We start from the raw sequence: 15,076 nt of genomic DNA, 5'->3' as shown, positions 1-15,076 counted from the left end.
TGCGGAGTGAAGTGGCAGCCTTGAGCTGTGTGTGGTTTCACATTTGGGGTTTTTTTTGTGAGCTTCCTTCCCCTTCATGTGCTGGGCCAAGAGATACCTGTGTGGCTGAGAAACAAGGAACAGAACCCACTGGAGCATCTGGGGAAGGAAGGGTATTAATGCCAGTGCTGGAAAAAAGCGTGTGGAATTACAGCTTTATTTCCTATAAACAGACTTGCATGAGCCAAGTCATCTGTTAGCTGGGCTTTTATTATTCCAGGTGGGGTAAGGAAATCAAGGTGAATTTAACAAAAGGGTTGAATGATCCTCTTACACTTGATGAGTTACTAAATGGAGCAAAACCTACCTCTGTTCATCCGAGCAGCAAAGGAAGGTAACAATAAACAAATTTCACTTTTGCCACTTGGTACAGCTATCTGTCCATGCTGCATGCCCTGTGTAGGGCTGCAACACTTCAAAGTGCCCATGCTTTTGGAGAAAATTTGTTATTAGAATATTGAGCTAAGTTCAAAAGTAATTCTCTTGTCTGCTGGGGAGACATTCTGGAGTTGGTGTGCCATTTCCCATTGCCACTGTGTGCAGAGAGGAAGATTGGTGTTAAGCCAGTCTCTTCTACACCAGAGCATCAAGTTAAAATACAAGTTCTAGGAGCAATTAGATCATCAACTGGTATCTCTGAATGCCAAATGTTTAAGGTGTACTTGGAAATTGCTTGTAATTCTGATGTGTATCATGTGACTTGCCCGTGTCTTCAGTCTTTATATTTAGCACTCAAATTTCAGTTTAAGGCTCCTAAAATACTGCTTTCGTCATGGTGTGAATCAAGTTAATTGCCACAAATTGCCATTGAGGTGGAAACTAAGGACCATTTTCTACCGAGTAAAAATATTACCTATTTTTGCTTAATCCTGCAACAATTATCTATATCTAACTCTATACCACTCAGGAGGATTAGTTCATTTGAATACTGTTTAAAAAAAGATAAAAAATACAGGGAAGCTGCTTTTTCTTCACAGAGGGAGGGAAGGAAAAAAAAAAAAAAAAAAAAAAAAAGGAGAAGCAAAAACGACCCCACAGTGTTGAGAAAGTAGACCAAAACTCCTTGGCGAATTGCTTTATACTAAACTTGGTCATCTAAGCCTTACACACTACCCAACAAAGCCACTGGTGTTTGAGCTACTGACAAGGGAATTTGATAATAAAACACCTTTAGTAATGGAAAACTTGAAACTGACTATAGTAAGATTTTTAAAAAATCATAAAATCACCCTAAGTTAATTTACAAGTACCATACTGAAACCTTTCCAAAAGGGGAAACCAGGAGGCTACTGTTTTGTCTGTAGACTTCTTTTATTGTTGGTTAAGATTACAGAGTAGCTTTTCAGAGCAGACTTGCATTTTAAAAATAATGTGGCCTTATGTGTTGCTGCTTTGTACAAATTCTTAACGCTGTAGGCTTAAGTAATAAAATCCTTGCAAGATACTGAAATGCCATGACAGAAAACAAATTTTTGATGTGATTAGATTCCCCGTGCTTTATTGTTCATTTGCACGCACATGTGCTCTGAAAATGAGAGAAGTGAAGTGTTTGCAAGCTGGGAGGAGAAGGGCACCGAGAGTATTGCTGAAAGAACATTTATTTAAACACAGTGTAAGGATAAGCCTCCTCAGATGCTGTTTCTGCTGAATTCTCCTCTGTCATGGTGCCTACTACATTCCATTGCTTTTGTCTGGGCTTGGTATTTGGGAAATTTTGGTGAGGGCTGGAAGGTGGGGGGGCACGCTGGAAGCTGGTCAGCAGTAAGGAGAGGAGGGCTGGTGTGGGAATTGTGGAGTGGGGTCAGGGTTTAACTTTAGTGGCCATTCATCAGATGATGATTGATTGCTGTGCAGTCCCGGGGGACGTTTAACAACATCTCCGCCCATCCCCCTGCCCCCTTTGAAAGCAGATGGACCAAAAAATGGGGAGAGCGACACCCAGGAATTCCTGCTGTTGTAAAATGTTTTTACGGTGCACTGTACAGCCTTTCCTGAAGCAATCACATTTATGGCCTTGCTGTTGTATTTCTTGGGCTGCTGTGGCTGTAAAAGATGAATAGCCCTGTAACATGGTTCACTGATTCTGTTTAAATTGAAGTAGGCTCCCTTTATTGTTTTGTGTCTAAAATTGTATGCCACCAATTCAGGAAATATTTCCTGTTTGGGAAATAATCAACCCATAGCTGATTTATTTTAAAATAAATCACTTTTAACTATCTCTAAAACTAGTCCCCCCCTTCCTTCTGCTTTCTCTCTTCACTTAAATCTGGTGGAAATTCTAAAATACTAATTAATTGAGTAGAACAGTTTAGAAAAAAAAGAAGTAAAAGCTCCTAAACTTGCTTATTAATCTTCTTTTTCCATGCTGGATAAGGTATTGTAAGGCACCAATTTTTATCTTTAAAATGGTATTTTTACCTAATTACTTAATAATTACTACAGAAAGAAACAATTCATTAAATGCAATTTACACAGATTATAAATTTCTGTGGAAGGAGAAATCTGTCTTTGCTTTCATACTTCTTTCCTTGCTGCCCATCAGAGCATTCATGTGGTTTGGAAAAACCCGCAAAGTTTGAAGGTGTTTGCTTATAAACCAGTTTTTCCTATGTTTGGGTAAATAGTGAAATTAACAGGACAATAGTTAACTTACAGCTTGATGGATCTTTTGCCTGTATAATCTCTGCCTCTTCAGATAGGGAGGGGGAAAATTTTTTTGGACTTTGCTACAGGTACTGTTTAGGGGGTTTTTTTTGGTGTTTTGGGTTTGGTGTTTTTTTTTTTTTTTTTTTTTTTTTTTTTTTTTTTTTTTTTTTTTTTTTTTTTTTTTTTTTGGGGGGGGGGTTTTTTTTTTTTTTTTTTGTTTTTGTTTTTGTTTTGTTTTGTTTTTTTTTTGAGGTGGTGTGTAATTTGTTTATTTACTGAGTAAGCTGATGTCCACTAAGGAAGACTTAGTCTGACTCGTCTTCTCTCCTGCTACTTCTGCCCATCCACACTTCAAGACAAGTCTTGTTATTTGTCCTGAGAGGAGCAGGAGTTATTTGTGCTGGAAGGAGCGTTGCAATATCTGAAATGTGGGGAGGCCATCTCACATTGCTGGAACTGGAAGAAGGGGGGCTCTGCCAGTGCCGTGGGTGCACTGTGTGTGCATCAGTTCTGAACTGAGGACACAGCTGTGCATTGTCCTACACCTATCCTCGGTATGATTATCTTTTTTTTTTTTTTTTTTTTTTTTTCGGGGGTTGCTTTTTTGGGGGGGGGGGGGGAAAGGGGGGGCCTGGGCCCCCCCCCCCTTTTTTTTTTTCAGGGAGTTGCTTGTTTGGGGGATGGGGGGAAAGGGGAGCTCTGGCTCCCCCCACCCCCCTCTATTTAGAACCAGGCATAGAAACTTAATCTAGCAGTACGTGACCTTTGTGGCCATGACCTAGGGACTGGGATGTGAGCAGGCTTGAGCTTAACAATAAACTCCTGGCTGTGGCTGCAAGCACAGGCAAGTTGGATGCTGTGCCCAAGCCCCATCAGCCTGGCTGGTACAACCCCCCTCACTGTTGTGCCCTGCACAGCCAGAGGTTTCCCAGGTTTGTTCTCTGGGAGCGTGCCCCCTTTGCGGGGTGGAGCTGCTGTGCAGCCTGCTGGGTGCCCCTGACAAGTGTGTGTGACACTGGCTGCGGGAGGAGACCTGCCCTTGTACCCCTGCCAGGTTTGGGGCTTCTCTTGTAGTCTTTGTGCCCAGGAAGGAATTTCTGGGGAGTTGCTAGTTCACCTTGAAGCTGACTCCTTCAGTGCTCTTCTGGTGGCTGGCTGGCTAGTTCCCCTTCTCACAGAGAGCACTAGGGATCGTGCATTTGTGATTCTCCTCTCTGTGTATTAAGGTGAGGTGTAGTGATGGAGATCAGACCACTATATTTACTTCATTTTGCCCCAGCTTCCTAACTCTTTTGCTCTCCATTTTTAATCTGTGTTGTTTTTACCTTGTTTTGTTTGTTTGACTAAGAAATAAATAAGGCCTTATCAATGGCTCTATATTATTTACCGAAGACCTTCCCCTGCCATGTTCTATGTAACATGACTATTTCCTAAATGAGAATATGGCTCTTCATTCGAAATTCAGGAGTGATGTTTCCACACCACATTTTGGTGGGTGGCAAAAGGCAACTGAACAGTTTAAGCTTGGTTTTTTCTTTGGCTTCAACAGCTGTGGGTGACTCTTTTACCCAGTGGATGCTGCTACCTTGCAGCAGGAGAGGACTGAGCTTTTTCTTCTGGCATTGACTGTTGTGCTGGACTAGCAATAGATTTAACTTGCTTCTGGTCTTCTCTTCATATGGTCACCATTTTCTTTTCAGCTGCTCTGCTTCACTGAGGCCCCAAATCCCTCCTTTATGTTTCTAAAGTATATCAGATTCATGTGACTTAACTTGATACCTTGTCTTGATTTTCATTCTCTCTCAACTTCTCTCTTGGTTAAGTGGTGTTATTCAGGAACATGTAATAAACATTCCCTGTAATTTCAACAGAAAAATTACAGAGCTTCATGTGCAAGTGGACATGGTATACATATTTAGACAACCGCAGTGTAAGGACAAGGATCCCTCTAGTTGAGGAAGATGATGTGTTTGAGCAATGCATTTCAGAGCTAAGGCATGTTTTTTACTTGGAAAAATGGGAATCTGAGACACTGCTTGAGGATTTAGTATTTGAACAGAAGCAAACATAAGTCTGTTCCAGTCTCCCTACCACAAAACCTAATTTCAGAAAAAAAGAGGGCAGGTTTTAGTAAAATCTGACATGTGCACATGAACACACACATACCCCTTTGAGAAATTAATCCGTATACCACTTCAGCTGTTGTGCTTATAGGAGCTTAAATTGTCACTTTATGCAGGCCAGGCAATCCAAGGGGGGGAATCACCTGTCCTGTCCTTCCCCTTGCTTTTGAGGGAGAAGGGAAAGGGGATGTAATGCACCATATCACAAGCTGTTAGCTGGAGTCGGGAGTGGCTGGATGACAGCTGGGAGAAGACAGGCATATCAAACACTTGTCCCATCTTTGTTCTGCTCTTGCTCCTTTCTGTGAGGTAGGCTTCAAATAGCTGGTGGTGGAAAAGTTTATAGTATGAAACCTCATGCCATTGTACTTTTCCATGGTAATACAGATTTTTTATTATTACAGTTTAAGAAAAATAGTGTGTGTAGTTAAGAGCAAGACTTGAATACAGAATTTTCTTATGTTGGAGTGTTGTGCTCCTTCATTTGCCTCTTTGTAAAGAAAAACTTGAGAGCCAGTTTCTGCTTCCCTCTAAGAAGGCAGGCTTCCATGGAAGTTGCTATTTCTGTGTGTTACTTCCCTCTACTGGATGGAATGGGAGCAGCTACGGCTGATGAATGGATCGAGCTTTCTAGGCTAACATCTTGGTCTAAGTTGTGATTTGAAAATAGGGTTTGGGAGTGCTTTGTGAACAGAACGGGGATTTAGTGGTTACCCACATGTCACTGTAGCATTCAAATGCTCTGATGGGCGTGATAAAGTTCCAGTCTTGTTATCCAACTCAAGCATCTCGAAGCATCACTAGCATAGAAAACACTGTCATAGCAAAGGATTTTTGCTTTGTTGATGGAAGTGGCAGGGGGGGAGTTTTGCCCAATATTGTTGCTGTCCTGAACATAAGGGATTTGCATATTTTGAAAAGAGAGGATGGTTCTTGGCATGCATGGTTGGTTTTCCCCTTGTGAGCAGTGGGTGTGCTGCTGTTGCAGCTTTCCAGTGTATTGGTTATTGAACAGCCCTCTTAAGAGAATTTGGTGTTTGTATTTGCAGGAAAAGTGTTCACCTGAAACTTGCCATAGATGCCATCTCCAATCTGTAAGTGTTGGCAGATGGCTTCCGCTCTTAAGAGGAGCTGATGTGGACACTCTTCCTAGTATTGTATTGCAAAGAAAACAATGACACTTCCATCTAACTGTCAGGGCATGATTTGGAGTTTACTGGGAAGGATAGCTCTTCCTCTTTGGAGAAACTATTGTGAAGTCTTTGCCTATTGCTGCTGCCTCTAACCATCTCCTTTATAGTTGAGCTTTTGGAATTATTTTTTTTAAACACATCCTGGCTCTGTTTTCTTTTCATTTCTTCTTTATGTAGTGAGAATTTGGTTTTCTCCCCTTCTTCCAGGTACTGCATTTCTACTGTGATACCTGTTCTGTCCCCATATGTCGGGAATGTACCATGGGACGACATGTGGGTCACAGCTTTATCTACCTCCAAGACGCCCTTCAGGACTCCAGGACTCTGACCATTCAGCTCCTGGCAGATGCTCAGCAAGGACGACAGGCTATTCAAGTAAGATACTCCCAACTTGAGCACTTTATTTCCCCCTCCTTCTTCTCCCCCCTCTCCCACCCAGCTTGTCTGTTACAGGGCAAGGTGTCAAGGCAAAAAGTTCTCTGCTTCTGCTGTCAGTCTTCTCACCCCTTCTGTTCTCTCAGATCTCTGACAGAAGTGGCGGTGGAGCTGAAAATAAAGTGCTGTTACGAGTTTTGCATTCTTGCAGCATAATCCTGTCATGTAAATCACAATATATATGAAGCTCTGTACAAATGCACTTGAGTGTGAAGCGTTTCAAGAAAGCTCAGATCTTGTGTGGCAGTGCCAAGCCGGGTTTTGTTTTTATGACTGAGACTTTCTTTGAGCACCTTCCTGCATGTGTAGCTTCTAGCACTCTGCCTACCTTTGACTCTTGTTACGTTTTAGTGTTGCTACCAAATACAAAATAATAGTCAGCTACTCGATTAGTGTGAAATTCCTTAACGTGCATGTGCAGAGGATCTAGAGCTACCTGCATATGAGGACTGTTCTGCACACACAGATGCACACTCTGCCTATTAGTGTGCTCTACTCAGCTGTGTTTTATAGCACAAACATCAATACCTGCCAAGGGCTGGAAGGAAGGTAGCACAGTGCTTCAGACTAGAGAAGGAATTTTCATAGGGAATTAAACTGCAGTGATATGTAGATACTTCCTTTTGCTGAGTAACACCCAGTGGTAGGTTTAATATTATATTAATAGTAGTTTTGTCTATAGGGAGACTTTGGATGGGGAGACCATAGTGGGCAGCTTCACTCCACGCCTGTTGCCTTGTAGTTTTGTTAGTGTCATGTCCTAAATTTGACTTGGATATTACAAAACTCAACCCTATATGCTTTAACTACTAAGATTTTTTTTTTTTTTTTAAAGTAAACTTTTGATTAATGTAATGGATGGGGAGTTAACTTACTTTCCGAATTGGATGGGCTTTCCTGGCACGTGTAAGGTACAAACAATTATTAAAATAACCCAAAGCTCATTGTCCTCCCTTTGCTGCTTGTTTCTAGTAAATGAAGGAATTAAGCTTGTTCTGTGAGACAAGAGCAACTAATTAGTCTCTCATTAAGTCTTTGCACCAGTGGAATGATAATAGTTTATGTTGATAAAGATAGTAATCAATTGTTGACATTTTCCTTCAGCTTCTGATGTTAACTTGTTACATTGGCACACAAAAAACCCAAGTTTTTGGAACTGCATGGCTAACTTTAAACTCCAGCTTCAGGCAGAATCCTGGAAAACATAGCATCTTCCAAGATTTGTTTTAAACTGGGCTGTAAAGCTCTTCAGCAGTGTCCATACTGAAATGCTTTACACATCCCCAAAATGACAAGAAGGAAGGAATTATACTAGTTTAAAGACCATCACTGAATTTCTCCAGGCTGTCCTAGACAAGGGCTTGCCTATTAGTAATTAAATTACTGCTTTTGACCTCCAGGGCTCTTAATCATCTAACTGGTACAGCTAAATCATCTAAGGACTGTGTTTTGGAGTAGAAACTAGCAGGAGATCATGGAGCACCACTCTGCTACTATTGCATAAATGCTTTTGTGCCTGATTTTCTTCCCACTGAGTTTACTTTGCTCATTCCTCCCTTATCTTTCTCTGCCTTTTATGCTGAAGACTCCTGCCATTGTGGTGGGCTGATTGTTGCTTGATGGTGCAGGTAAAAGTTCCATGGTACTGGCTGTGCTCATGTAGCTTGAACAAGCAACACTACTGAATTTAGCTCATGCAGCTTTGCCCAGGTCTGGGTGTCTTGGAAGTATTAGCTGAGCAGCTTGTGTAAAGACGTAAAATTAACCACGTTTTCAAGAGCTGAGTTGTTTCATTAGTTTAGTGGAGTTCTTAATCTGGACCACTGCACAAAAGAAGAGTAGTGAGCAAACAGAACAGTGATTAGGTTAACAGGGTGGAAATCTGCATGTGCAGGAATGGGAAAATTGTTCAGCCTAAGCCAGCTACTCCTGAAGCAACATCAGCAGCAACCAGAAGAGCACGTGATGCTGTTAAAAGCAGAGGTGCTCAACTCAAAGTTTCCATGGAGCAGAGCTCTCCTTATTCTTGGGACAATGTGGCTGGGAAGCTTTATGTTTATTCCAGGGAGGAGACAGCATGTCAGCATGAGGGACACAAGACTGGAGCTTTAGAGGCTTGAAAAGTAATACGTTGTAGTAACACTTCTTAGTGGGACTGATACACACTGCTGTACCATAAACTCTTTCTTAATAGGCTCTGAAAGTGATAGCTCCCCTGACAGGAGATGTTGAGGATGGATGAGGAGGGGTAGTTGAGAGTAAATGGGAAAAGGTGGAATTTGAAGGGCAGCGTTGCAGGAGAGAGGAAATCAAGCCATGAGTCAACTGGCTGGAGAGTATCTGGTTAAGCAAAGTTGAAGGCTTTTAGGAAGAAATGTTTATTTAAGCTCTTCCTGTGGCTTTGGAGGAAAGATTGTTTTTCAGACTTTAAAAAAAATGCTGTGAGTTGGGATACATTTCAACCTCTTGATCCACTGAAGCCTGATGTAGCCTGTCACTCCAGAAGAGTCCAAACCTCACTTTTCAAGGAAGTTGAAGTCCTCTGTAAGAAAGAGCAAGAAGCTTGCTTTTTTTTCCCCCTTCAGTGAGTTTTTTGCAGCAGCGGAAAGCCTTCCGTACTTCCTTGAGCTATGATGGTCCTGGCCTGCATTCCTAAGCCTGTCTCTAACTTGAGAACTTGTGCCTGTGTGATGAACTGATCCAGCTGAAAGGGTAGCTTTTCTGTGGGTTTACTTTTTGGCTGGGTCAGCCCTCTGGCTGGTTCACTGCAGTGCTACAAGGACTGTTGATGGTGCCAGGGAATGAAGCAGCAGCATCCAGCTGGGTTGCTGGTAGGACTATTTCAGCAGAAAACTATACTCCTAGCTGGGATACTTTTCCAGCCTTTTCAGAGACTCAGATTGATTCACAGGGTGATATGAAAGCCAAAGTTGACGCTGGATAAATGGTGTGGGAGGAATCAGGACTGCTGCCTTTCTATATGTGGGGAGCATGTCCCTCTGCCTTGTTTTACCTCACGAAAGTGCACACTTAGCTGTCTTCTTTCAGAATTTTTTCCAAGGACTAGGTCACAAACTGAACGTAAATCTGTTATGGTGAAAAGATAGATGGCTTCTTCAAAATGTCACCTTCTTAAAATACATCTATACGTGTGTAACTGTATATATATGTATGGATGTATGCATGTAATCTAATGCACTTGCGTAACAGTAAAGCACTGAGTGCTCGTGTTCATTTAGGGTCAATTTCCAGGTGAACATGTCAAAATACATTTTAATCTGTTCAGCTCAGATGTCTTAAAGTGTGGGTTTATTGGAAAACAAAATAAATTCTTTCTTAGCTGAGCCTATAATTGGTTTTGCTGGGGTGTTTGACCATGCAAGCCTCTCACTGCTTGGTGCAGAACATAGCGGGAGCTGCTCTCTTATCTGTCATGAAAGGCTTAGGAGCTTCCCTCCCAAATTTGTGGGGGAAGTGGTATGAAATAGATTAACACCTTTATGGGGGGTGAGGGGGTACAGTAAGAAATTCAGCTGGCCAGAGGAGGAAGCTGATCTGTTGCCTTGAGCCTCTGCCCTTCGGTGGGAGCTTCCCTGTGGGTTGCCATATGGATCTGTGCTGCTGGGAGGTCGATACCTGAGAAGGATGGCACTGCTGTGCTGCAAGGGATCTTTCTGGGGTTGTCACATTGAGTTAGCTCAGGCAGCCTTGTGCGTGGCTTTGAAGTCAGGCTTGCAGGTTTGAGAATTTGAAATGAAGCTTTGTCAACGAAATGGAGTCAGTTGTGCTTTTCTGAAGCTGGGATTTATATCAAGAGGCTGAATTTCTTTGTGCTTTTAGTTGCTGTTTTGTGTGATATTTCAGTGAGTTCCTCAGTGCAGCATATGAGCAGATGGTTATTGGGGAAGATGGATTTGACACGTGTCACTGTCCAAACTACTGTTCTGCATAAAGCTGTAGGCAAAGTGTCTGTTCTTGCAGCACAAACCAAAATGATTGTTTAGTTGTATCTGGCACGAGTTAACCTGCCCTCTAGCCCTCCCTCCATTAAAGCTTCTTTTAAAATTATCTTTGAGAGAAACTTCAAGCGAGGATGCTGTAGTGTTTTACACGCATTAGACTGAAACCTTTAAATTGCCCCAGCTGTTTGTGCTGTAGCTCCACCAGTATTACTGCAAATCATGGTACCTTTCACTGCGATGATGTAGGATCTTCCAGTCAATTTTTCTAGTGTAAGAACATCAGGAGATTTGTATCCAGTTTTTGATGCTGGAGAAAGCCAACTGTTATGTCCTGGTTGTTTTATCCTGCTTTGACACAGTGATGAGTAACTGGAAAAGTTCAGTGAAACAAGCCCACTGTATCTTAGTGTGCCTTAAGGAACTGAAAACAAACCACTTATGGCTGGAACAGCTTCCATTTGGTGGAAGAGGGCTAACTTGGGATGTACCAAAAAATTTCCTTCAGGATTTTTTGTGTTTAATGTGCTTTTAAAATCCAGACAGGAGTTTGTCAGAGAAGAAGCATCTTAGTTGTTTGTTCCCCTCTGATTAGGGTTAACTTAGTCTTAAATTCCTTAATGGTTAAACTGAAAATCCTCCATACTGAGGTAGGAAAGTGTATATTTAATATTCTTTATTCAATACCTGTGTTCCAGTCAACCCTCAAATACTGAAGAATTCCTCAGTACAACCAAAATTTGCTTTTGAATTTGAATTTTCTCTCCAGAGGTTTGCACCTTCATTGGAAAACTTGAGATTGGGAAACTTAAATGTCGGAATTCATGGCTGAAAAAACATACCTCCCTCCCATCTTTGGATGGATGGAATAAAAAAATCCTAGGGACTTTTTCAAATATGCTAATGCAAGCCACCATTGATGAGTTGCAGTAAAGTTACCATAAGCAGCCTTTATGTATCTCATGGTGCTGCCACTGTGGTGTGTTTGTTCAACTGGATAAATTCCTGGACTAAATTGGTGTGATCTAACATCGTGGCTCAGCACCTGGATCACCCTGCTGTTTCGGAGACGTGAGGTAGCTTCTTCAGATGACTGTGTGCTGGGTGGACATGCTGATTTGATTATCAGACAGCAGAAACTACTCAGTGAGGGCATCAGCACCTCTGTCATAGCTCTTCAGAGCATAAGCTTTGTAACAGTTTTTCTTTTTCCTGGAACATTTTATGCTTCTGATATTTTTTTTAAATTTATTTTTTACTTACCGAAGCAGCACTAGCGAAAACTTGGGAGTCTAGAACATCAAATATCCCATAGGAGTATTTAGGGATACATGAAATCATAGAAATTTTTTTTGTAACTTGAGGCTCTCGTTCCACAGTTCCTACTGTTCCACAAAAGACAGGAATGTTGCCATTCTACAAAATGGCAAATCTTGATTTGGGCACCTCTGTAGTCAGCGTAGACATCCAGAAGCATGGTCAAGTTCTGTGATGCTGCCCCTACTACTTCTGATTCTTGCAGTTGGTTTCTTCATAGGTTCATGTTGTACCATCAGTTGCTGTAGCCACTGGAGCAAGATCATCACTAGTTTTTCCCTCAGCTGGTGAAATGAAGATAAAGGGGAGCTCACAGAGGTGTCCACCTAAAGGGAGCTTTTAAAGAGCACTGAGGTTCTGATACAACTTTGCCCTTCAGCTTTTACTCAGAAACGAAATGTGCTGATAGCAATAGCTAGTGATGGATGTCTGCATTGCTTTCCTCCATGCAAACACGTTTGTCTGCCTCACTGGAAGCTCTGTGTCCAGTGTCCTTGTGTGGTGGCCCCCTGGAACATGTCACCTGCACAATGGACTGCTGCTACTTCAATTTTACTCTTGAGGAATAGGAAGTACCAGTTTGAACTGTAACGTTTACAATACACTACAAAGCAGTGTTTTTCTTGTTTTTACTTGTTTTTAACAAACACAAGGCACTGGTGACTTCTCTAATAGAATGGGGAGTGGTGTTGGCCATCTTTAGAGCCCTGAGAAGCCACAGGTGGAGAGGTACAGCTGCAAATAGATTATTTACTTTATTGGCCAACAGCAGGAAACAGAACAGTTGCTTTCCATCCCACATTCAGTAACCCAGAACAATTCTTGGATAAACACAGGCCTTGTCTTCTGTGTCCCCAAGTGTGTGAACTGATTGACCGTCTAATTCACTAGTACTGGAAAAATTGACATACCATGAGGAGAGAGCCTGATAAAAACTATTTTTCTTTACAAGTATTGGTTGTTAAAAAGATTGTGTGGTGTCTGACCGGAACAAGAAACACTGCTGCTTAACGTGCTTCCTAAAAAGTTGACCTCTCCAAGACAAGTTCAGCACAGAAAATGCCTGCAGAACAGCAGGAGTGAGTTTTCATGGCAGAACTCTGACATCTTACAGTAATCAAAGTGAACAAGGGATTTCCATGTGAGGAAGACTCCCAAAAGTTGTACTTAATGCTCTTGGCTTTTGATTCAGATATAGATAACTTGCTATTGCTGTTCCCCCCCATCTTACCTCTGCGTGTTCGATGCTGGTCAGCCTTCCTAGGCTGTTGTAGCTTATTTGGGCAGAGTGCAGAACCCTCTGAACTTTACCAAAACTTCACCAATATCCTCTGATATTAGAATCTTAGCATTTTGGGCATCCCCCGCTTCATACTTGGGCAAGTAAAAATAAATCCAGATGATGACATGAGTAGTTGGTAGACAACTGGTTGTGCATAACTGGTTGCTGTAGCTGAAAGATCCCAGCATCCACAGGGAATTACTACTGCTCCTGCTATGGTGGAGTTCTTGAAAGGTGGGCTCTGGTTTTAGTGAGGATTAATGAGGGAAGTTGGGGTTGCTCTTATCCCTAAGGTGTAATAAGGGATGCATATGTATAGATCATAGCTCTAAATGGGTACTGATTACCAAAAGCAAAAATAAGTAAATCAAGATTTTTATGCTTTCACAGACATCATTGTTAAAATTGGAATATGAGTGGATAGTTTCCCTGACACTTCTCAAGGTGATACCTCTTTCTCTTTACAAGAGAAGGAAGGTGTTTTGCTGCATTTGATGGGAACCCAGGTCTGTTTTGGAAGAAATTCATGCTTTTCCCCTGCTGTAGGGCAGCTTCTGTATTTATATATATCTGAATGGCAGAGAGAAGGTGATAGAGGCACAGTGTTCTTACGTGTGGCCCCTCCTAGCTGGGTCTGAGGCCTCCTGGCTTTTATGAAGTCTTAATGCATGGCCAATTGTGACTTCATGTCTACTTTGCTAAATGTTGTAATGAAATTTTCATTTTTTGTCGAATTTGTCTGCCAGAAGCTTTGTGAGAGGGCAGGTCAACCTCCAGTGGGACTGGGATATGTAGGCTGTCTATGAGTTTGAAGACATTCCCTGTTAAAACTGTAGTGAAGGTGGCTCTGGGAGCTGATGAAGGAGGAAGAGCTGAAAGACCTGTTCCTCCTGCTGAGCCCTGGGCTGCAGGCTGGCTGTCAAGTAGCACTCCTGGTTTCCCCTGACAGTTTGCAGGAGAATTCTTTTGAGTAAAGCTAGAAATGTTGTCTTGTCTGATTTTGTCAGGATTGTCTTCAGCTTGTCTCCAGAGAGCAAGCTGGCCAAGTCAGTCTTCCTTTTTCTTCCTGAAAAGGATCTCTTATGTGACCTGGAAGAATAAGTCTAGCTCAGACTAGTTGTTTTAAAATAACTTAAATGGAATGAAAAATGTCCAAGTAACACTGTATTTAAGTTTTTATGTTTTAACATTCCAGTTGCTGGCATAAGCTAGATGCTGCTGAACTGAGAGTTCAAAAATACTAGCAACTATTCAGTGAAATATGGCAACGTGTACTGTCAATACTAACAACAAAAATACTAACTAAATACTAACAATTGTTCAATTGTTACTGATTGTTATTAATACTAACAATTGTACTGTCTGTTGTCCTAGATGATGCTGGATCACACTGAGTAGTTCATAGATTGTTGCAACAGGTGCTTCTTAGATTGGTGTATGCTCATACGTGCAAATAAAATGAGGGTATCTTCCTGAAAGTTCTGAACGTATGGTAAAAGCCTTTAAATTCCATTTAAGCTGATTTCAATGACCCTGCATTTCTGGGGAGAAAGAAGTGTTTCCTAATGTTCAGAGGGAACCTCTGTTTCAGTTTGTGCCCATTGGCTCAGGTCCTGTCACAGGACACCACTGGAAAGAGCCCCCCTCTCAGTGCCCTCCCTTCAAGTGTATGTATGCTTGTAAGAAGCCCCCTCTTTTTTAGGCTGAATACCTTCACAGGCCGTCATCTTGTTCTAGAATTTTGTAACTAATAAGTTACTATCTTTTTAACTCACAGGGTTACAGGTTCATCTGCTGGTTCACTGTATGACAAAGGTGTTGAAAAAGTTGTTAGCCATTGATGTTGAACCTGTTCCATTGGGAACTGTGATCCTTCAGATTTGCCTGGGCTTTGTTATTATGCCCCTTTCTGTAATATTTTGTGAAGCTTGGGAGTAGTTTAGGAAGGATTTTTTGAGGAAACCATTTTTAATTTGATGGGGGGGAAGAGCCAATGCTTGTTCTGGGTGCATTCTGCAGAATACTACTACAGGATGTTTTTAAAATGCTAACATTGCAAGGTTATATTAGAAATAATTTTAA

At 41.7% G+C, this 15,076-nt stretch overlaps 1 protein-coding gene across 1 annotated transcript in view; it reads left to right on the top strand.

The window, feature by feature from the left end:
* TRIM71 (tripartite motif containing 71) overlaps positions 1–15,076 on the top strand; it is a 54,333-nt gene that overhangs the window by 34,934 nt on the left and 4,323 nt on the right. The window contains 1 exon segment of the mRNA XM_041466677.1: positions 6,209–6,376. Coding sequence (XP_041322611.1) covers positions 6,209–6,376 — 168 coding nt within the window.

This window comes from Pyrgilauda ruficollis, unplaced genomic scaffold (genome assembly GCF_017590135.1).
Source record: "Pyrgilauda ruficollis isolate IOZ18807 unplaced genomic scaffold, ASM1759013v1 scaffold2, whole genome shotgun sequence".
In the NCBI taxonomy this organism is placed as follows: Eukaryota; Metazoa; Chordata; class Aves; order Passeriformes; family Passeridae; genus Pyrgilauda; species Pyrgilauda ruficollis.
The sequence above is the reverse complement of the archived record's forward strand: the minus strand, read 5'-3'. Positions and strand labels throughout refer to the sequence as shown.